This window comes from Chiloscyllium plagiosum, unplaced genomic scaffold, assembly GCF_037043375.1.
Source record: "Chiloscyllium plagiosum isolate Xiang-an unplaced genomic scaffold, Cpla_swu_hap1 HiC_scaffold_35, whole genome shotgun sequence".
Lineage (NCBI taxonomy): Eukaryota > Metazoa > Chordata > Chondrichthyes > Orectolobiformes > Hemiscylliidae > Chiloscyllium > Chiloscyllium plagiosum.
This window is the reverse complement of record NW_028270173.1, coordinates 31,496,000-31,519,272: the sequence shown is the minus strand read 5'-3', so window position 1 is coordinate 31,519,272 and position 23,273 is coordinate 31,496,000. Positions and strand designations below refer to the sequence as shown.

The following is a 23,273-nucleotide window of genomic DNA, read 5'->3' as shown; positions in this document are numbered from 1 at the left end:
GTAGTATCTAAGACCTCTCTGTTCACATCGTCATTCTAGACTGGTGTCTTCTCTCTCATTGACGTCATAGTCAAGTAACAATTATGTAAAATGATTTACATAAATCTTACTTTTTCAGCATTTACATGTGAATTTATTCCATGTCAGGGACCTTCACATGTTAATATAATTGACTGAAACATAATGTTAAAAACACTCTGCACCTGTAATAGCTCAGGTTTTTCTATTCACTCAGGGGCCTAGCATTTATTGCCTGTCCCTAGTTGCCCCCTTGAGAAGGTGGGGGGTGAGCTGCCTTCTTGAACCGTTGCAGTCCACCTGCTGTAGGCAGACCCACAATACCATTAGGGAGGGAATTCCAGGGTTTTGGCCCAGCGACAGTGAAGGAACAAGTCAGGATGGTGAGTGGCTTGGAGGGGAACTTGCAGGAGGTGGTGTTCCCATGTATCTGCTGTCCTTGTGCTTCTAAATGGAAGTGGTTGGGGGTTTGGAAGGTTCTGTCTGACGATCTTTGGTGAATTTCTGCAGTGCATCCTGTAGATGGTACACACTCCTGCTACTGAGCGTCGGAGGTAGATGGAGTGGAGTTTTGTGGATGTGCTGCCAATCAAGCGGGGGCTGCTGAGTCGTGGGTGGTGTCAAGCTTCTTGAGTGTCATTGGAGCTGCCCCCATCCAGGCAAGTGGGGAGTATTCCATCACACTCCTGACTTGTGCCTTGTAGATGGTGGATAGGCTTTGGGGAGTCAGGAGGTGAGTTCCTCATCGCACTGTTCCCAGTCTCTGACCTGCTCTTGTAGCCATTGTGCTTATGTAGCAAGCCCAGTTAAGTTTCTGATCAATGGTGAACCCAAGGATGTTTGACAGTGGGGATTCAGTGATGGCAACACTGAATGCCAAGGGACAGTGGTTAGATTGTCTCTTATTGGAGATGGCAACAGTGAGGACTGCAGATGCTGGAGATCAGAGTCTAGATTAGAGTGGTGCTGGAAAAGCACAGCAGGTTAGGCAGCATTCAAGGAGCAGGTCAATCGACGTTTCAGGCAAAAGCCCTTCATCGGGAATTAAGGCAGGGAGCCTCCTGGGTGGAGAGATAAATTGGGGGGGGGTGGAGCTGGGGAGAAGGTAACCAAGAGTGCAATAGGTAGATGGAGGTGGGGATGAAGGTCAGAGAGGAGGTTGGAGTGGATAAATGGGAAGGAAGGTAGGACAGGTCATGGGGATGGTGCTGAGCTGGAAGGTTGGAACTGGGGTGAGGTGAGGGGAAGGGAAATGAGGAAACTGGTGAAGTGCACATTGATGCCCTGGGGTTGAAGTGTTCCGAGACGGAAGATGAGGCGTTCTTCCTCATCCAGGCGGGTGGTGAGGGAGTGGTGGTGGAGAAGACCCAGGACCTGCATGTTCTCACCAAAGTGGGAGGGGGAGTTGAAATATTGGGCCACAGGGCGGTGTGGTTGATTGTTGCGGGAGTCTCGGAGATGTTCCCTAAAGCGCTCTGTGAGAAGGCGTCCAGTCTCCCCAATGTAAAGGAGACCGCATCGGGAGCAACAGAGGTAGGGTGGGAAGAGATGTAATCCAGGTAGCTGTGGGAGTCTTACTGGAGATGGTCATTGTTTGGCATTGGAGTGATGAGGGGATTATTATGCACACCAAATTGCAAATAATCATCCCAAGTACAGTAATATGGAAAGATAATTACTTGTATTGAAGCTGTTCCAGTCAATGTTGTCATCTCATTGTTCATGTTTATGAGGGAGTTAAATATTTTGTCGTCATAATCAAAGCGATCTCCAAATAGAATGGAACAGATAATATTGCTCACGGCCGAATTCAATATCCGTGCTGTTTCAAAAGGCTGACCTGTGAACAAACATAGTATTTCAGAGAAAAACTGAAGCTGGAAATACCACAAACACTTCCAGTATTGTTGTCTTTTAAAAAGCTCAAGTTGGATAAGATGCAGTTTGCTGATACAAGATTCTATCTGTGATGGAATCCCTCACGACATATTGTACACACTTTGTGCTGGGAGCCAGCATTTTATGTGAATCGAGGGTCAGGATTAGGGTGATTTCAGTTCAAATCGGCTCCAAAGCTGCTACTTTTGATTGTTCCAAAATCTTAGATTCTCTTTCACCAAGGTGACTGCACTGAGGGTCCATCAAATGGTACTGGGGAGCACAACAATTGCTCATCAAATCTTTAAACTTCCTGGACAATTCCCACTGTGGTAATGTTCATAAATCAATACTCTTTATGAATCATTAAAAACAAATGTTGTGTGACCAAATTATTTTGACAAAGAACTTCTGGCCAGGAATGTAATTACCTTGACCAGTTCCCCTCCTTTCCTGCTTTGTTAAACATAGGAGGTATGGTTAGTAAGTGCACAGATGACAGCAAAATTGAAGGTGTAGTGGACAGTGAAGAAGGCTACCTCAGAGTACAACAGGACCTTGATCAGATGGGCCGAGGAGTGGCAGATGGATTTTAAATTAGTTAAAGGTGAGGTGCTTCATTTTGGAAATTCAAATTAGGGCAGTACTTGTACACTTATTGGTGAGGTCCTGGAGAGTGTTGCTGAACAAAGAGACCTTGGAGTGTAGGTTCATTGTTCCTTGAAAGTGGAGTCACAGGTAGATAGGATAGTGAAGAAGGCATTTGGTATGCTTTCCTTTATTGGTCAGAGTATCGAGTACAGGAGTTGGGAAGTCATGTTGTGGCTGTATAGGACATTGGTTAGGCCACTTTGGAATACTGCATTCAATTCTGGTCTCCATCCTTTAGGAAGGATGTTGTGAGACTTGAAAGGGTTCAGAAAAGATCTACAAGGATGTTGCCAGGGTTGGAGGGTTTGAGGTATAGGGTTAGGCTGAATAGGCTGGGGCTGTTTTCCCTGGAGCATTGGACGCTGAGGGGTGACCTTATAGGGGCTTATAAAATCATGAGGGGCATAGATAGGGTGCAGGATAAGGGAGTCTATACTGGAGGCAAAAGTTCAAGCTGAGAGGGTTAAGATTTAAAACTTGCCTAAGGGGTGCCCTTTTCACAGAGGGTGGTGCATGTATGGATTGAGCTGTCAGAGGAAGTGGTGGAGGCTGGTACAATTACAGCATTTAAAAGGCATCTGGATGGGTATATGAATAGGAAGGGATTAGAGGGATATGGACCAAATGCTGGAAAATGGCACGAGAATAGGTTGGGATATCTGGTCAGCACGGACGAGTTGGACCGAAGGGTCTGTTTCTGTGCTGAACATCTCTATGACTCTGTGACTCTAAAACAGACAAAGGATATTTCGAATCTAACCTAACTTAAAGTGTCCAATAGGGGTGAAAGGCTTTGTGAATGGAGTACATCACACAGGGACTACTCATCCTTGGTGTGATGAAGCTGATGATGCAGTTTTGAACTGCTATAACCTTTAGTGTAATTAATGTCCGTCAAAGGCCAGTGTCTCTGGGGCCTGCTAACATTTGACTGCCCCAACAGTATTAATGCAACTGAAGGAAACTCACTTTTAATCAAGTGAAAATCTTTTCTGTAGATGTCAATTTCGAGGGAACCATGAATCCCAGCATGTCATGACCTACCAAGCACTCACCCTTGTGACTCTCAAACACATTGACAAGAAAGCTGGCCTCTTCACTGATCCTGTCTTCAATGGATTTCTTGCCCATGCCAAAGCCTCGGAGAGCTGAGATCACAAACTTTCGGTTCTCCCGCCACAACTTCCCGTCACTGAATATCACACCTGAAAGTGACACACGAAAAGCTGATCAAATATTGTACACGGGTTCTGCTGTGAGTGCTGCCAAACCCCAGGTTTCTAACACCCTTTCCTTTCCTGAGAATCACACCACTCTACAACCAAGAGGAAGGTTATTGTATCCATGAGTGCTCTTTGGGGGAGTGAGCCCATTAGTCTAACCTCTCACTTGTCATTCTCAGTGTCTGGCCTATTCCGTTTGGATGTTCCTGTTGACCCTGCTTCCACCACCCTCCCAGGCTCTGCATTCTCCATGGTAATGAGAGACACAGAACCAAATCTCATCCTCCCCCTGATTTAATTTTAACCAATAACCCACCCAATTTCAGTGTCTGTCAGTTCTCTCATTATTGAATCCTTCACCCTGGGAAAAAGCTTATCTCTATCCACCCTGTCTATATCCTTCATGATTTTGTAGACCTCAATCAGGTCCCCCCTCAATCTCCTTTATTCTAATGAAAGCAATCCTAATCTACTCAACCTTTCTTCACAGCTAACACCTTCCATCCCAGGCAACATCCTCGTAAACCTTCTCTGCACTCTCTCCAAAGCGTCCACATCCTTTTGGTAATGTGGCGACCAGAACTGTACACCGTATTCCAAATGCAGCTGAACCAAAGTCTTGTACAATTTTAACATGACTTGCCAGCTCTTATACTCAATACCCCGTCCGATGAAGGCAAGCATACCATATGTCTGCTTGACCATTCTATCCACTTGTGTAGCCACCTTCAGGGTACAATGGACCTGAGCTCCCAGATCTCTCTCTATTTACAGTATAGTTCGCTCTAGAATTAGATCTTCCAAAGTGTATCACCTCACATTTGCCTGGATTGAACTCCATCTGCCACTTCTCTGCCCAATACTCCAGTCTATCTATATTCTTCTGTATGCTTTAGCAGTCCTTTATGCTTTCTGCTACTCCACCAATCTTCCTGTCATCTGCAAACTTACTGATCAGACCACCAATGTCCTCTTCCAGATCATTTATGTATATCACAAACAACAGTGGCCCCAGCACTGATCCCCGTGGAACACCACTGATCCCTTTCTCCATTTTGAGAAACTTCATCGACTACTACTCTCTGTCTCCTGTTGTTCAACCAGTTCTTTATCCACCAAGCTAGAACACCCTGCACACCATGTGACTTCACTTTCTCCATTAGTTTACCATGGGGAACCTTATCAAACACCTTACTAAAGTCTATGTGTCTGACATCTACAGCCCTTCCTTCATCTGTCAACTTGGTCACTTCCTCAAACTCAGTTAAGTTGGTAACAGATCTCCCCCACACAAAACCATATTGCCTCTCACTGATAAGCCCATTCTCTTCTAAATATAAATAGATCCAATCCTCAGTACCTTCTCTCACAACTTTCCCAGCACTGACATCAGGCTCATTGGTCTGTACTTACCTGGAATATCCCTACTAACCTTCTTGAACAGGGGGTCAACATTAGCAATTCTCCAGTCCTCCGGCACTTCACCTGTGTTTAAGAATGCTCCAAAGATATCTGAGGAGAAAGTGAGGTCTGCAGATGCTGGAGATCAAAGTTGAAACTTTATTGCTGGAACAGCACAGCAGGTCAGGCAGCATCCAGGGAACAGGAGATTCGACGTTTCGGGCACAGGCCCTTCTTCAGGAAGATATCTGTCCAAAGATATCTGTCAGGGCCCCAGCTATTTCCTCTCTCACCTCCCTTAGCAACATGGGATAGATCCCATCTGGTCCTGAGGATTTGTCCACCTTAATATCCTTTAGCCTACCCAACACATCCTCCCTCCTTATGTCAAGGTGATCCAGAGTAAACAAACTCCTTACCTCTAATCTCAACATTAATCATGACCCTCACCTCAGTGAGCACTGATGCAAAGTAATCACTGAGAATCTCACCCATTTTCTCAGGTTCGACACACAACCTTCCTTCCTTATCCTTTAGTGGACCAACCCTTTCTCTAGTTACTCTCTTGCCTCTTATATATGAACAAAAGGCCTTGGGATTCTCCCGAATTCTACTCACTAAAGTTATTTCATGACTCCTTTCAGCCCGCTTGATTCCTCATTTAATATTGGGCCTACCCTCCGATATTCCTCCAAAACATGTTCTGTTCTGAGCTGTCTGGACAGCTTCCCTTTTCCTCTTGGCTAGTCGCACAATTTCTCTGTCATCCACAGTTCACAAATCTTGCCTTTCCTATCACTTGTTTTCAAAGGGACATGCCTATCCTTCACTATCTTCAACCTATCTTTGAAAGCCTCCCACAAATCAAATGTGGATTCTCTTCAAATAGCTGTCCCTAATCTACATTTTACAGCTCCTGCCAAATTTTGATATAATTGGCCTTGGCCCAGTTTAGTACTCTTCCCTTAGGACCACTCTCATCTTTGTCTACGAGTATTCTAAAACTTACACAATTGTGGTCACTATTCCCAAAGAAGTCCCCCACTGCAACTTCTATCACCTGGCCTGGCTTATTCCCCAACACCAGGTCCAATATGGCCCCTTCCCTTGTTGGTTTATTGACATACTGCTCTAGAAAACTTTCCTGGATGCTCCTTACAAGTTCTGCCCCATCCTGACCTCTGACACTGAGTGTATCCCAGTTAAGATTTGGAAAATTAAAATCTCCCATCACCACTACGCGATTGCCTCGACATCTTTCCATAACCTGTTTACCTATTTGTTCTTCTACCTCACGTTCACTGCTGGGAGGCCTGTAGGACAGCCCCAACAATGTAACTGCACCCTTCTTATTTCTCAGTTCAACCCATAATGCCTCACTGCTCAAGCCCTCCATAGTGTCCTCCTTTAGCACAGCTGTGATATCATCCCTGACCAGCAATGCAACTCCTCCTTCCTCCCCCTTTTACTTCCCTCCCTGTCCTGTCTGAAGCATCTTTATCCTGGAACATTCAGTTGCCAATCACGCCCTTCCTTCAACCAAGTCTCTGCGATCGCAATAACGTCATACTCCCAGACACCAATCCAAGCCCTAAGTCCATCTGCCTTACCCACTATACTCCTTGCATTAAAGCATATGCACCTTAGAACACCTGTTCCTTTGTATTCATCTGCCCTCTGCCTACTCTTCCCCTTGGTAATGCTAACTTCATGATCCTGTTCCTTACAGTCTCTATTTTCCACCTTACTGTCTATTAGTCTTCTCTTCAGCTTCCCAGCCCCTTGCCACATTAGTTTAAACCCTCCCCAACAGCAGTAGCAAAAACTCCCCCAAGGACATTCGTTCCAGTCTGGTTCAGGTGTAGACGGTCCAATTTGTAATAGTCCCACCTTCCCCAGAACAGGTCCCAATGTCCCACAGATCTGAACCCCTCCCCCCTACACCATCCCTCAAGCCACATGTTCATCCTGCCTATTCTTTCATTTCTACCCTGGCGAGCACGTGGCACTGGTAGCAATCCTGAGATCACTACCTTTGAGGTCCTCCACTTTAACTTCTCTCCGAGCTTCCTGAATTCTGCTTTCAGGACCTCATCTCGCTTTCTACTTGTATCATTGGTGCCAATATGCACCACGACAACTGGCTGTCCACCCTCCCCTTTCAGAATGCTCTGCAACCGATCGCTGACATCCCTGACCCAAGCACCTGGGAGGCAACATACCACCTGGGAGTGTCGTTTGCGGCCACGGAACCACCTACCTACTTCCCTGGCAATAGAATCCCCGATGACTATGGCCCTACGAGTCTTTTTCCCGCCCTTCTGAACAGCAGTGCCCACCATGGTGCCATGATCCTGGCCATTGCTGCCCTCCCCTGGTGAGCCATCTCCCCAACAGGATCCAAAACAGTATACCTGTTTCGGAGGAAGATGACTGAAGGGGACACCTGCACTGCCTTCCTACTCTTTTTCTGCCTTTTGGTCACCCATTCACTGTCTCCCTCAGCAATTCTAACCTGCGGTGTGACCAGTTCACTAAACGTGCTATCCACAACCTCCTCAGCATCGCGGGTGCTCCACAGTGAGTCCATCCGCAGCTCCAGAGCCGTCATGTGGTCAAACACGAGCTGCATCTGGACACACGCACAAAAAAAAAGTGCAGTGGCTTGTTACTGATTCAGACCAATACGGGAGGGATGAAGTTCCCAGGGATATCTCAGAAACAGCAAACGGATCATTGCTATTCAGGAACTGAGCTGAGCTTTCTGATATCTGATATTTGTCGCAGATATATATTTCATAAAGATACCGGGGAACATCTTATTTCAACACCATCTGAGCAAACGGGCAAATGGGTTAACCATCTTATCTCAGACACCCTCTTCAAGAATGTGGCACACCTATCCAATCATCTAAGACAGTCTCTTCAAGAATGTGGCACACCTATCCAATCATCTTAGACAGTCTCTTCAAGAATGTGGCACACCTATCCAATCATCTTAGACAGTCTCTTCAAGAATGTGGCACACCTATCCAATCATGTCACACATTTCTGAAGCCACAGTACTCCCCTCACACAACAAACGGGGCAAATTTGACAATTGTCAGGTTAATAATGGCAGTGAGAGACAGACGCAACATGGAAAATTAATAGGAGGGCTGATTGCTTTAATGCAATTGATGTGGATTCAGAGACTTCCAAAAGACATTGGACAAAATGTCATGCTGCAGGCTTGTTGCCAGAGTAACGCCCCATGGAATAAAAGAGACAATGACAATGTGGAGTTTGACCATGTGGGAAATTAGACACTGCTGCGATTGCAGGAAAGTTGATTGCAGGAAAGTTGATAGTGGGAGTTGTCCAAGGGTTGGTCCTGGGACCAATGCGTCTCTTGATACATATCAATGACTAAGACTTAAATGGACAGGGCACAATTTAAATATTTGAAGATTAAACCAAAATTGGGACGTATCCTGAACAGCGATAATGATAAAGGAGATGCAAAATGAATTAAAGGATGCAATTCTGAGGGAAGCGCAAGTACAGAGAAACTGGGAGAACTGAGGTTAGGAGTCGGGAGGTCATGTTACAGCTGTACAGGACATTGGTTAGGCCACTTTTGGAATACTGCGTTCAATACCTACTTGGCAGGGAAGATACCATGGTCAATTGGTGTTCCTGCTGAAGGAAAGATGTTGTGAAACTTGAAAAGGTTCAGAAAAGATTTACAAGAATGTTGCCAGGGTTGGACGATTTGAGCTACAGGGAGAGACTGAATAGGCTGGGGCTGTTTTCCTTGGACCATTAGAGGCTGAGGGGTGACCTTAGAGAGTTTTATGAAATCATGAGGGGCATGGATAGGGTAAATACACAAGGTCTTTTCCCTGGGTTGGGGGAATCCAGAACTAGAGGGCATAGGTTTAAGATGAGAGGAGAAAAATGTATGCAGGACTAACTTGGATGGGTATGGAGTGATATGGGCCTGGTGCTGGCAGGTGGGACTAGATTGGGTTGGGATATCTGGTCGGCATGGACGGGTTGGACCGAAAGGTCTGTTTCCATGTTGTACATCTCTATGACTCTTTGACTCTCTGAGTTGTTCAAGCAAATGTTACATTATACCTTGTTCAGAACACTTGGTGCTGTGTCAGATTGTTCTGCTGGCTTTCAGCTCTCTTAAAGGTACAGTACACCCACATCTTCATAACAAGGGTGAGAAATTTGGAGAATAACAAATCAAGAGGGGAACTGTGCCAGATCTCTGTTCCAAAATATTTCCTCCTATTTTTATTTTTTTTTCTTTATTAATCCACGGGATGCGGGTGTCACCGGCCAGGCCAGCATTTATTACCCATCCCGAATTGCCCAGATGGAGTTAAGAGTCAACCACGTTGTTGTGGGTCTGGAGTCACATGTACGCCAGACCAGTTAAGTAGGTCAGATTCCTTTGCAAAAGGACATTAGTGAACCAGATGGGTTTTTCCAACAATCGACAATCTATCCCTGTGATGCATCAAGTTGAGAGAAATGAGGAGGACACCGAAGAAAAAGACGAAGTGTCAAGTTACCAGTTCGGAATGAATAATCGTCAAATATCGGGATGGGTGGCCTCCCACTGAATTGATCAGCGTGATTCACAAGAGCGTCTTTCACTGCGTCATAACCAGTCAACACCACTGCCTTCAGCGGCCCAAGCTCCACTGAAAATACATTTCCATATTTCTCTGCGAGCTAAAAAAAGAGAGAATTGTTTCATTAAGGTTTCATTCCTGGTCAGCTGTAAGAGGGAGAAAACAGATGAGAGAAAAATGGACAATTCCTTCAGCTTTAAATCCGAGCTCCCCAATCCGGTCCAGGGTCACATCTGTTCTGTTGTCGATTCCAGCAAAGTGACCCACAATTTGCATTCCACCTGCTTGACCCCCTGAAAACCACAAATCCATTCCATTTGCCGCTACAATCCATGTAAACGGATTGAAATTAGTCTGTTTTTAAAAAAATGCCCGACCAGCGAATCTGATATTTTGGCTGTGATCCCTCGCCGATAGCAAATGGGAACAAAATTTATGTAAATCAAACACTGGCAACATTGTGAAAATAATTATAAGTGACTTTGAGGAGGAAATGTTATCAGATCGATTGGACAGCAAGTCTTTAAAAATATAAGTTATCCCCACGCTCAATGGGACTAACCAACAGATGCTGTTCCACTTTGGAGTTGGATAAGTGAATGAATAGGAAACGTTTGGAGGGAGATGGGCCGGGAACAGGCAGGTGGGACTAGATTACTTTGGGATTATGGTCAGCATGGACTGGTTAGACTGAAGGGTCTACATCCGTGCTGTATGACTCGATGACAAAAACCCACATAACCTTCTCCATTCCTCCTCCATTCCCTCCTTGTCTTTCCCTGCAATCCACAAATATTTGATACCCAGTCATGATTTTAGATTCAGTTGCCCCACATTACCATGAGACCATATTCTCACATGGCTTTCTACACCAGCACCTCACTGATCTTGCATTCACAGACAGACACAGTGACAGTAGTTTACTGCAATCCCCCTCACGCTAAATGGAAGTGATATCTTATCATTTGCTTTTACTCGATGATGTGGAGGTGCCGGTGTTGGACTGGGGTGAACAAAGTCAGAAGTCACATGACACCAGGTTATAGTCTAACAGGTTGTTTTGAAATCACAAGCTTTCACAGCGCTGCCCCTTCACCTGATGAAGGATCAATGCTTTGAAAGTTTGTGACCTCAGATAAACCTGTTGGACTGGAACCTGGTGTGAGGTACGCTTTTGCTCTTGTGCTGGCTGTCTCTTCCAATTCTCTGTTTATCTTGTGTTTTCCTCTGTAGTGTTATCTCCTTATTCTAATCCCCCTGAAAAGTGAATCTGAATCCTCCTTTCCTTGTGTTTCTTGTTATCCCAGTCCTCCTCATTGAGCCTCTCCTGAGCCCTCACCTTGTGCTGGTTTCAGCCTTCGCCTGGCGTTCCCAGAGGCCCCATCGCTCTCACTAGTCCCTCAGGGGGCCTTCCTCACTGCTCGCCAGGACCTCCTCGACTGTCTGGAGACTCCAGCTCTCCTGATGCAGAATGAGGCCTGCAGGCTGACCCACACAATGTCAATGCCCCTGTCCCCCGGGAGCTCCCAGCCCCACCCGTGTACCACAGTAATACCGGCTGCTGCTCCAGCTCCAGAGCTGCTGCAGCTGGCAACATTTCCTGGGGGGGGGTTCCCTCCACGGAACAGGATGTGAACCCCACAAAGACTGAGATGTCCCACCACGGCTCGATGAGGTAGTATATCACAGAAATCAGACTTCAACAAATAAAGATCCACCAGCGACTCACTTCTCTTCCCATTGCCCTGAAGTTATTTTTCAGGAAGGTTTATTCAAATCTTCTACTTGACTCTCACTACGAAGGTGTCTCAGGTTTTAACTGGTTGAAAAAATCAGCACGCTTTAATGTTATTAGCTCTGGTCACATACAGTTAGATTTATTCCCTGTACATAATTAGCTTAATTTTGAATGCAATTAGCGATATTTTTAACAACTTATTCAGAGAAAATAATCAATTTCTTTAACAGATGAGGACACACCTCTGGAGCAGGTTGGATTTGAACCTGATATCACTGATATAATAAACCATCAAATCAGCTTTAGGGCTCCTGTAGTGTCCCTCCCCCTGTACAAGAAGGCCTGTGTTCAAGCCTCACCTGCTGCAGGGGTGTGTAGTAACATCTCTGAACAGGTTGGTTCCAAAACAAGTCAAATAGGCTTTAGGGCTTTTGTGGTACAGTGGGTAGTGTCCCTATCTCTGGGTCAGGGGGTTATGGGTTCAAGCCTCAGGTGTTCCAAGAATGTGTACTACCATCTCTAAACAGGTTGATCCTGACAGCTGTGACACTTTACTGACAGTTCTGGCCCAGTGTATCCCGACCTTTGACCTCATTTCGAACCATGGGGAAAATAAGAGCGCAGAAAGAGGCCATTCAGCCCATCGTGCTCCAATTCCCTTTGAAGAAAAGCTCCAGTCACCTTTTGGGTTCCTGTGGTGCAGTGGTAGTGACCCGACCTCTAATCCAGGTTCCAGGCTTTATCTCAATTATTGTGACTAGGTTTACTTTTTAGTTAACTAAATTAAATAATTACCAGCTTATTCATGCTGTGTAAATTGTTGGGAGGCGATATACCTCTGCAATTGTTTTTCCTCCCACTGAGTCCCGGATCAAAGTCTGAGCAAAGTTCAGAGATCGCAGGCCCAGAGATAACAGATTCCCTGATCACGGATTCCAGATCTGTTTCAGGCTCTCTCCTTTTACGTCTCTCTCGGTCTCTGTGAGCTTCACCTTGGGAGCTGTTCCCTCACACCGCCCCATCCCTCAGACATTCCCCAGTGAAGGATTCTCACTTACCCCCATGAGAGACCAGTCCAGCTTCTTGAGGTCCAGTTGGTGCAGATTTCCGATCAGAGGAAGCGGGGTCGGTCCAGGAGGGAAATTCCTGGGAACTCTCCGCCGGATTACAGACACGACCAGGAAGAGAAAGAGGGCCAGCAGCGATAGGGCCGAGGTGTAGTCTGTGGGGAAGAGCTTGAGGAGAGCCATTGTGCCCAAGTGCCCACACACTAAGTGGAGCCACTGGTGTCCTGATGTTATAATGTGGGCCGTCCTTCACTCCAACCCTCCACTTAATAGTTCTCAAAGAACCGCCTCATTTTGCTTCATCGCCTGTGTCTCTTTAACCCCCACCTTGCTGTGTGCTGGGCTATTTAATTAAACAGGTCTGTGTGCATTCCCGGCGGGGAGTGGTGTTCAGGCACAGCAAGATTCCACTCAGAGAAAGTGCTGTCAATTTTCACAGCTGACTCTGGCTGAGCCTGTCTGGACAGGTTAACCTGACGTTATTTTATGGTAAGACTCTCATTCCCGGGATATGGGTTTCGATGAGATGTAAGGATATCTAGTCACCTCACACACATTTCGCAAAGCAGGGAATTATATCTCCGCAGGTCTGCTGTTCCAAAGCACACCTTAAAGATTATTGACATCCATGTGGTGAATCGTTGCTTGGTAGTTCAGTCTTGAGTATTCATAATAAAACAGACATTCTACTGAGGACTTGTACAAGTTATAGAGTCATACAACATGGAAACAGATCCTTCGGTCCAACCAGTCCTTGCCGACCATATTCCCAAACTAAACTCATCCCACCTGCCTGCGCTTGTCCATATCCCCAAACCATTTCCTATTCATCTACTTATCCAAATGCCTTTTAAACTTTGTAACTGTACCCATGTCCACCACTTGCTCTGGAAGTTCATTCTACACACAAATCACTTTCTGTGTAAAAGAGTTGCCTCTTTTAAAAATCTTCCTCCTCTCCAAACCCTTCCTATACATGTACCCATCCAGATGCCTTTTAAATGTTGCATTTGTAACAGCCTCCACCACTTCCTCTGGCAGCTCATTCCATACCCGTATGGAAAAACTCTGTGTGAAAAAGTTGCCCCTCAGATCTCTTTGATATCTTTCCCCTAAACCTATGCCCTCTAGTTCTGGATTCCCGTAGAGAAAAGACTGTGTCTATTTATCCTATCCATGCCCCTCATGATTTTATAAACCTCTATAAGGTCACCCCTCAGCCTCCGATGTTCCAGGGAAAGCAGCCCCAGCCTGTTCAGCCTCTCCCTATAGCTCAAATCCTCCAACCGTGCCAACATCCTTGCAAATCTTTTCTGAAACATTTCAAGTTTCATAACAGCCTTCCAGTAGGAGGAAGACAAGAATTGAATGCAGTATTCCAAATGGGGCCTAACCAATGCCCTGTACAGGCACAGTGTGACCTCCCAAACTCCGATACTCAATGCACTGACCAATAAAGGTCAGCATACCAGATGCCTTCTTCACTATCCTGTCTACTTGGGAAGGAATATTACAGTCCCAATTCTCCTCTGATGCTGAGATGCTGTCACTTCTACTCAGCAATTCCAGGACGAGGGGAACCAGGATTTTCGACTAGATGAAGATGACTGGCAGAAGCTTGTGAATTTGGTTTAACTGTCAATGAGATCAGAGAGACTGAATGGCGTATGTAACTATGTTACAGAAGGTGCTTTTGCACTAGTGTTTACAAATGTAACCCTCATTATGCTGCGGTGTAATCACACAATGTTCGATGTACTCCACAAAGACTTCCAGGCATTTCATCAGGACTTCACTCAGGCAGCCATTTCCTCATTGAAAAATGTTCGGCCAGTCCAGGTGATTCTCTCTCAACCAATCTCCCCCCAGCAAGCTTGGGCCCCAGCCTTTTACTGCAATCACTGGTTACTAAGCCAGCAGCTCTTCATAAGTGACCGGACCAGTTTACAGATTGAGGTTACAACTTCAGTTCCGGTGAAGTCCTGATGAAAGATCGGGAAGTCTTTGCGAAGTACATCGAACATTGTGTGATTACGCCGCAGCATCACGAGGGTTACATTTGTAAACACGAGTGCAAAAAGCAGATTGAGATCAGGTCGAAGCAGTCATGGCCGTATAGGACAAACAGCCTGTTGTCCAGACCTTGTGGTTAGGGAGGGTGAACAGGGTGTCATTTCAGTGAGGATCGAGTGAAAAAAGTGCACAAAAACACAGAAAAGGCTGTTGCCACTGCGGTCCTAACTTGCAACCGAGTAATCGCCACACAAAAAGAAATAAAGCCAGATTTTGTTTGGTAAATATATTTATGAGCAATTTTTTTTAACTTTACAAACATATAAAATTATTGAAAATAAAATCAATCACAAATATCAGTATAATAAAAAGAAAAAAACACAAATGACAATACAACTACTATCTACTAACTACTAACCTACTCTATAATACAAAGCAAACCCTAACACTGTGCAAAGCAACACCAAAAAAAAAGAAAAAGCAAAAAAAAACAAAAAAAACCCACAAAATACAGAATAGCTATGCTCGGCTCAAGGCTCCCAAACAAAGGAACGGGAGCATTGTATACAGACCCATATTAACTCGGGAGACCCCCTCCAGGGCCCAGGGCTTGACAAATCAAATCATCCTGGTTAAACAAATGCCCTAGTTAAGATAACTGATAAATCTATATCCAAATAACTCAAATAGGGCTGACATGTCTTATAAAAATGGTCTGTTGTGTGGTCCACCATGTTTGTGAAAAAGCCCAAGGGAATGTGCTCCATAATTAATTTCTCCCATCCCATCAAGCCCGGCAGGTTCTCAGACACCCAATTCATCAGAATATTCTTCTGTGCACAGGATGCGAGAATATCAAATAGTTTCTTCCCATGCCCGTTCTAAAGATGGTAAAAATGGTCTGTTGTGTGGTCCACCCTGAAAAAAATGGAAAAGGTCTCTGCTGGGCAACCCGTATTTGTGGCTCAGTTGCTCAAAAGACATCATAACCTCCCCCTCAAACAAGTCTCCCAAACTAGAAACTTCTCTTGCTGCCCATAGTTTGAACCCTGAGTCCATCATCCCTGGTGGGAACCCTGGCATGCCAGCTATAGGTGTAAGTGGCGAAGTCTTGGATAAACAACCCTCACTCTGACGCATCGCCCTCCATGCCTTGACTGTACTAATGACAATGGGGTTCCAGCAGTGGTTCATAACTGGCCTCATCTTATCCATGAACAACAGGTTAATAAGAGGGCACTTTGCTTGGGAGGCCTCAATATCCAGCCATATTGAGTTCGGATTGTTACCTACCCAATCACAGACAAAGGACAGCAGGGAACTCAATTGAAACCTCCTGATGTCTGGGAAATCTACTCCTCCCCCTCCTTGAGGCAACTGCAATTTAGTAAGTTTGATGGGGGGGGCCGCCCATGATGCCAGACAAAGGAACCAAACCATCCCATAAGCTTCCGCAGCGTTGACCTGGGAAACATTATAGGGAGCATACGCATGGGAGAGAGAGAGAGACAACAAAGAACATCCACTAAATTTCCCATCAGAAAATCCAGTTATTAAAAAAAAGGAACAACTTATTCCAAAGTCTTTTCCCCCATTTCCAAAAAGGAAATTATTAGGGAGAAAGAAAGGAATAAAAAAAATAGAAAAGAGAATAAACATTAACCATATTCTTCAGGCCAATCCGTCTATTTTAAAGTGTCCACAAAGGTTTCAGCCTTATCCGCCGAGTCAAATGTATAAACTGAGTCCTCGTGGCTGAAACGAAGTACTGTGGGGTATCTCATAGAGGACTGGATGCCCAGGTTCCTCAGCCTCTTTTTTACTTCATCGAAGGACTTCCTCTTTCAGGTTACAGCTGCTGAAAAATCCTGGAAAAACATGATTTTTGACCCCTTGCACACCAGTGCCTGCGGATCTTTTCCCAGGACCTGGAAGCTTCTATGACTTTTTGCTTGTCTTTATATGAGTAAAAGTGCACTAAGACCGGGCGGGGATACTGCACCGGCCCTGCCCTGCCCTTTCTCTCTGAAGCCTGCTGGACTCAATGTGAAGGCCGAAAAACTTTGGCAGCCAGTTTTCAAAGAAGCTGACTGGCTGCTCACCTTCCTCACTTTCAGACAATTCGGAGATTTATCTTCCGACCTTGATTTTCGAGACATCGATATGGTTTCGCACCTCTCGCTCCAGCACCTGAATCCGACTGGATGAGGAGTCCATCGCAGCTTCCGAGACCTTAGTTCGACCCTCCACTTCCTCCAGCCTCTCCCCAAGGCCCTGGATTTCCTGTTCGTGCTTCTGCAGCATGGATGCTATAGGTTGGACCTGGGCACGAATCTCCCCACGGATTTCCTCAATCACAGCCGCAACTTTCAAGGTAAGTCTCCCCATCACCGCAGCCAATTCCTGTGAGTCTGTCAGGTCCCCAGGGCGGGGGGGGGGAGTCAGGAGAGGCTGCTGCTGCTGCTTCTGCAGTCTCTGGTGTTGTAGGTGCTGCAGGGGCGTGTCCTCCCTGCTGCAGTTTGCCATCCTTCCCACTCCCAGATCTTAACAAATATGTGTTCTGTAAGGTTTTAAACTAATATTTCCACCACATAAGTTGGCCAGGGATGGCAAAACACACCGGTGTGCCTTGGCTGTTAGGCAGAGCTGCCCACAACAGTTCTACAGAATCGCTGCCATCTTGCCGAGTCAAAGCCAGATACTTAAATAGATCGTGGACTCGTTCCTGTTTTTAAAGGAATCCAACAGTTATCCAGGACAGTCTAGGGACTAATCGAGTTGGAACGAAGGGTCTGTTTCCGTGCTGTACAGCTCTATGTCTCGAGAGCTACACCTACAGAGGTTGTCAGGAGAATTACTTGCTGTATCCATCTGCCACAATGTCATTTGTTTGAAAAAAAATAATGTATTCTTTCTGCCTCCTGGGCCAGTCCTCGTTGGCAGAATCGAACAAATCCAACTTGCCAAACAAAGGCCTGATGTTGGGAATGCTTATCCCAGATGACTGATGTGAGCGAGTTTTTTCAGAGTGTGCTTTAGTCTCGGTGTCACTGATATAACTCCCTGGAAGTTGGTATCCCATCACCAAGTCACCCTTTATTTACACATGAGCAGTCTTTGACTGTAAAACGTGGGGGGGGGTGATGGCCTAGTGATATTATCACTGGACTGTTAATCCAGAGGACCTGAATTCAAATCCTGAGATGGTAGATGTTAGAATATCAATTCAATTTTAAAAAAGCTAGAATTTTAAGATTGACGATGATCAGGAATCCATTGTCAATAATGGGGGGAAAATCCCATCTTGTTCACTCATGCCATCCTTACCTGGTCTGACCGACATGTGACTCCAGCCCATCGCCCCCCTACACCCAACCCCCAACCCCCAGTGGTTAGACTCCCTACAGTGCGGGATCAAGCCCTTCAGCCCAACAAGTTCACACCGACCCTCAGAAGAGGAACCCACCCAGACCCATTTCCCCTTACCCTATTGCTCCATATTTACCCCTGACTAAAGCACCTAACCTGAACACTACGGGCAATTTAGGTTGGTACAGCAGCTCGTTGGATTGTGGGAGGAAACCGGAGCACCTGGAGGAAACCCACACAGACACGGGGAGAATGTGCAAACTCCGCACAGGCAGTCACCCAAGGGTGAGATCGAACCCAGTCTCTGGCACTGTGAGGCAGCAGTGTTAACCACTGGGCCACCATGACACCAACTTTGAACAATTAAGGATGGGCAATAAATGCTGCCCTAGCCAGTGATGCGCTTATCCAATGAATGAAAAAGCAATGTGCAGTCTCACACAGAGTCAGAAACTTACCCTTTTTATCTGTCAGCCAGGGCTCCCTGGTTAGACAGCCCCAATCAAGGAACCCAGATTCTATGAGGTCGAGCCGGCTGACCTTGTTACAATCAGCACATTCTCCGTCACCAGACCACTCTGAGCAACTTACAACCAAACAAGGCAATCTTTTCAGTGAATCCACTGTTGCAATGAAGAAAACATCACAACTAACATCACTGAAAGCATATGGCAGCATGGTGGCTCAATGGTTAGCACTGCTGCTTCACAGCACCAGAGACACAGGTTCGATCCCAGCCTCGGGTGACTGTCTGTGTGGAGTTTGCACATTCTCCCTGTGTCTGCGCGGGTTTCCTCTGCGTGCTCCGGTTTCCTCCCACAATCCAAAGATGTGCAGGTTAGGGTCGATTGGCCATGCTAAATTGTCCCATGGTGTTCAGGGGCGTGTAGGTTAGATGCATTATTTTTGGGTAAATGTAGAGTAATAGGGTAGGGGGAATGAGTCTGGGTAGGTTACTCTTCAGAGGGTCAGTGTGGACTTGTTGGGCCAAATTTCCACACTGTAGGGATTCTATGAATTTGTGCTCCATAAGCTCCCACACACAGCGACGTGGTAAAGATCAGATTATTTGTGTTCTGGGTTTGCAGTTTGGATTGTGAGATAAGTATTGGCTGTGACACTGGGCAGATTTTCCGTGCTGTTTCTTTCGATTGCAAACTCTGGGCTGTCATCCAGCTCAGCTGTGTGGTGTTGTACCAGGTGTTTGGTACCGAAAAGGGGAGAATGAGCTCAGGAACTGAGTGGCCCTGGCATGACCCAAACTGGGGGCATTGGTGAGCAGCCGATTACTAAGGACGGGTGACTTGGTGGCATTGCACTTATCCTGGGATCCCGACCGAAGCCAAGAAACCATCTCAGCTCAGTCATACAGCCCTCCATTTGCAGCAGCAGCGGGAGCAGTGAGAGCGAGGACCAGGGGGTTACTGGGAAGGTCAGTTCTCCTCTTAAATACCCACCTCGTGAACAGGCAGAGCCAAGGCCAAACAGGGGTGGACATGGATACAGGGATTGCTGGGCACGTGAACCGATATATTCAAGCTGTGGCTAAACCCAAGACACTATACGTGCAGCATCTCCCACCCATCCTCCTCCTCTAACCAATAAAAAGACTGTGTGTGGGAGGGTTGATAAGTTAAGCCATTTTTTTGTTGTTTTCTCATTTATTCAATCTCTCTTGGCAATTCAGAGCAGTTGGGACGGAGGCTAGGACAGTTGCATGCTCCTCTTGCAGGATGTGGAAGGTAAGGGTCACCACTGGTGTCCCTGCTGACTTCACCTGTGTGAGGTGAATCCATCTCCAGCTCCTCACAGACCGCATTCGGGAACTGGAGCTGGAGCTGGATGACCTTCGGATCATTCGGGAGGCTGAGGGGATGATAGAGAGGAGTTATAGGGAGATAGTCACATCTAAGTTACAGGATAAAGGTAGCTGGGTGACCGTCAGGAGAGGGAAGGGAATAGGCAGACAGTGCAGGGAGCCCCTGTGACCATTCCCCTCAACAATAAGTATACTGCTTTGGACATTGTTAGTGGGGATTTGAGCTACAGGGAGAGGCTGAACAGGCTGAACTTCCCTGGAGTGTCGGAGGCTGAGGGGTGACCTTATAGAGGTTTACAAAATTATAAGGGGCATGGATAGGATAAATAGACAAAGTCTTTCCCCTGGCGTCAGGGAGTCCAGAACTAGAGGGCATAGGTTTAGTTTGAGAGGGGAAAGATATGTCAGAGACCTGAGGGGCAACTTTTCCACGCAGAAGGTGGTACGTGTATCTCAGGATAGCTCCCAGTGTCACGTACTAGTGAGGCTAGGAACAGAGCGCGAGTACAGATGAAGACGTGGATACAGGGCTGGTGTAGGAGGGAGGCCTTCACATACATGGATCATTGGGATACCTTCTGGGGAAGGTGGGACCTGTACAAGAAGGACAGGTTGCACTGAACTGGAGGGGCACCAATATCCTGGATAGGAGGTTGCTAGAGCTCTTCGGGAGGGTTTAAACTAGATTGGCAGGTGAGGGGGGGTGGGGGTGGGAAATTGAGCTACAGATCAGATGATGGAGTCAGTAGTGAACAGTCAGATACAGTGTGCAGAGAATCTGTGAGGAGGGATAGGAACTTGATAGGGCAACGGGCGGTCAGTGTGATGGGTTTAAGTGCGTGTATTTTAATGCATGAAGTATCAGGAATAAGGGTGGCGAATCCAGAGGATGGATCAGTACTTGGAGCTACAACGTTGTGGCCATTACAGAGACTGACATATCACAGAGCAGGAATGGTTGTTGGATGTTCCAGAGTTTAGATGTTCCAAAAGAAATAAGGGGGGGAGGTAAAAGAGACAGGGAGTGGCATTGCTCAGGGAGGGTATCACAGGTGCAGAAAGGGAGGCTGTCGAAGAGAATTTATCGACAGAGTCAGGATGGGTGGAAGTCAGAAACAGGAAAGGAGCAGTCACTTTACTGGGAGTTTTCTACAGGCCTCCAAACAGCAACAGAGACACGGAGGAGCAGATTGGTAGGCAGAGTTGGGAAAGGTGCAGAAGTAACAGGGTTGTTGTCATGGGTGACTTTAATGGCTCCAACATTGATTAGAACCTGCTTAGTTCAAATAGTTTGGATGGAGCAGTTTTTGTCAGGTGTGCCAAGAGGGATTTGGTGCTTGGCAATGAACCATGCCAAGTGTCAGGCCTCGAAGTGAGACAGCATTTCAGTGATAGTGATCACAACTCCCTTACCTTTACTATACTCATGGAGAGGAATAGGAGCTGACAGTGTGGGAAAGTAATTAATTGGGAGGAGGGAATTACAATGTTATTAAGCAGGAACTGGGGTGCCTAGGTTGGGAACAGATGTTCTCAGGGAAATGCACAACAGAAATGTGGAGGTTGTTTAGGAAGCACTTGCTGATAGTGCTGGATAGGTTTGTCCCACTGAGGCAAGGAAGGGACGGTCGGTTGAAAGAACCTTGAGTGACAAGGGATGTGGACCATCTACTCAAGAGGAAGAAGGGCCCTTACTTAAGGTTGAGGGGCAAGGATCAGACAGGACTCTGGAGGGTTACAATTAGCCAGGAAGGAACTGAAGAATGGGGAGCTAGAAGGGAACACGAAAAAGCTTTGGCGGGTAGGATTAAGGAAAACCCTAAGGTGTTCTACACCTATGTGAGGAACAATAGGATGGCCAGAGTGAGGGAAGGGCCGATCAGGATAGTGGAGAAAACTTGCGCCTGGAGTCAGAGGAGGTAGGGGAGGTCCTTCATGAATACTTTGCTTCAGTATTCACTACTGAGAGGGACCTTGACATTTCAGAGGAGAGTGCAAAACAGACTGATATGCCTGAACAAGTTGATGTTAGAAAGGAGGATGTGCAGAAAAGTTTGAAAAACAAAAGGATAGATTAAGTCCCATGGGCCAGGTGGGACCTACTCAAAGTTACTACAGGAACAAGGGAAGAGGTTGCTGTGCCTTTGGTGATGGTCTTTGCATCCTCACTGTCCACTGGCTGACAGCCAGATGTTTGGAGGCTGGCAAATGTTACTCCCTTGTTTAAGAAAGAGAATATGGATAACCGTGGGAATTATAGACCAGTCAGTCCTGCGTCAATAGTGGGTAAAATATTGGAGTGGATTCTGAGAGGCGGGATATATGATTACTTGGAAAACCATAGTTTGATTAGAGATAGTCAGCATGGCTTTGTGAGGGGCAGATCATGCTTCACAAACCTTATTGAATTCTTTGAGGATGTGACAAAACACATTGATGAAGGTAGAGCAGTGGATGTGGTGTACATGGATTTTAGCAAGGCGTTTGATAAGGTTCCCCAAGGTATGCTCATTCAGAAAGCAAGCAGGTATGAGGCATAGGGAAATCTGGCTGTCTGGATACAGAATTGGCTGGTCCATAGAAAAAAGAGGGTGGTAGTAGATGGAAAGTATTCAGCCTGGAGCTCAGTGATCAGTGGTGTTCCACAGGGATTGGTTCTGGGACATCTGCTCTTTGTGATGTTTTATAAATGACTTGGATGACAAAGTGGAAGGGTGGGTTAGTAAGTTTGCCAATGACACAAAGTTTGTTGGAGTTGTGGATCGTATGGATGTTGTAGGCTGTAATGGGACAGTGACAGGATACAAAACTGGGCCAATTAATGGCAGATGGAGTTCAACCTGGACAAGTGTGGAGTCATTCACTTTGGAAGGTTGAATTTGAATGCAGAATACAGGGTTAAAGGCAGGATTATTGGCAATGTGGAGGAACAGAGGGATCTTGTGGTCCATGTATATAGATCCCTCAAAGTTGCCACCCAAGTTGATAGGGTTGTTAAGAAGGTGTATGTTGCGTTGACCTTCATTAGCAGAGGGATTGAGTTTAAGAGTTGCGAGGTTATTCCTGAAGAAGGGCTTATGCCCGAAACATCGATTCTCCTGCTCCTTGGATGCTGCCTGACCTACTGTGCTTTTCCACCAACACATTTTTCGGCTCTGATCTCCAGCATCTGCAGTCCTCACTTTCTCCCTGCAACTCGATAAAGCCCTGGTTAGACCACACTTGGAATATTGTGTTCAATTCTGGTTGTTTCATTATAGGAACGATGTGGAAGCTTTAGAAAGGGTGCAGAGGAGATTTACCAGGATGCTGCCTGGACTGGAGGGCTATTTTTTTGAAGAAAGGTTGAAGGAGCCGAGGTGGTTCTCATTTGAGTGAAGGAGGATTAGAGGTGCCTTGAACGAGTGAATAGCCAGATTTTTTTTCCCATGGCAGAAATGTCTATCACGAGGGGACATAATTTTT

General features: G+C 46.2%; 1 protein-coding gene across 1 annotated transcript in view; it reads right to left on the bottom strand.

Moving 5' to 3' along the window:
- Positions 1-12,835, bottom strand: part of LOC148140610 (cytochrome P450 2K1-like) — a 36,672-nt gene extending 23,837 nt beyond the window's left edge. Inside the window, exons 1-4 of the mRNA XM_087979468.1 lie at positions 12,599-12,835; positions 9,740-9,902; positions 3,603-3,752; positions 1,698-1,858 (exon numbers count right to left, since the gene is read on the bottom strand). Of these exons, the coding sequence (XP_087835594.1) occupies positions 1,698-1,858; positions 3,603-3,752; positions 9,740-9,902; positions 12,599-12,790 (666 nt within the window). The 5' untranslated portion in view covers positions 12,791-12,835. The remainder of the gene's footprint in view (positions 1-1,697; positions 1,859-3,602; positions 3,753-9,739; positions 9,903-12,598) is intronic.
- Positions 12,836-23,273: the final 10,438 nt, after the last annotated feature.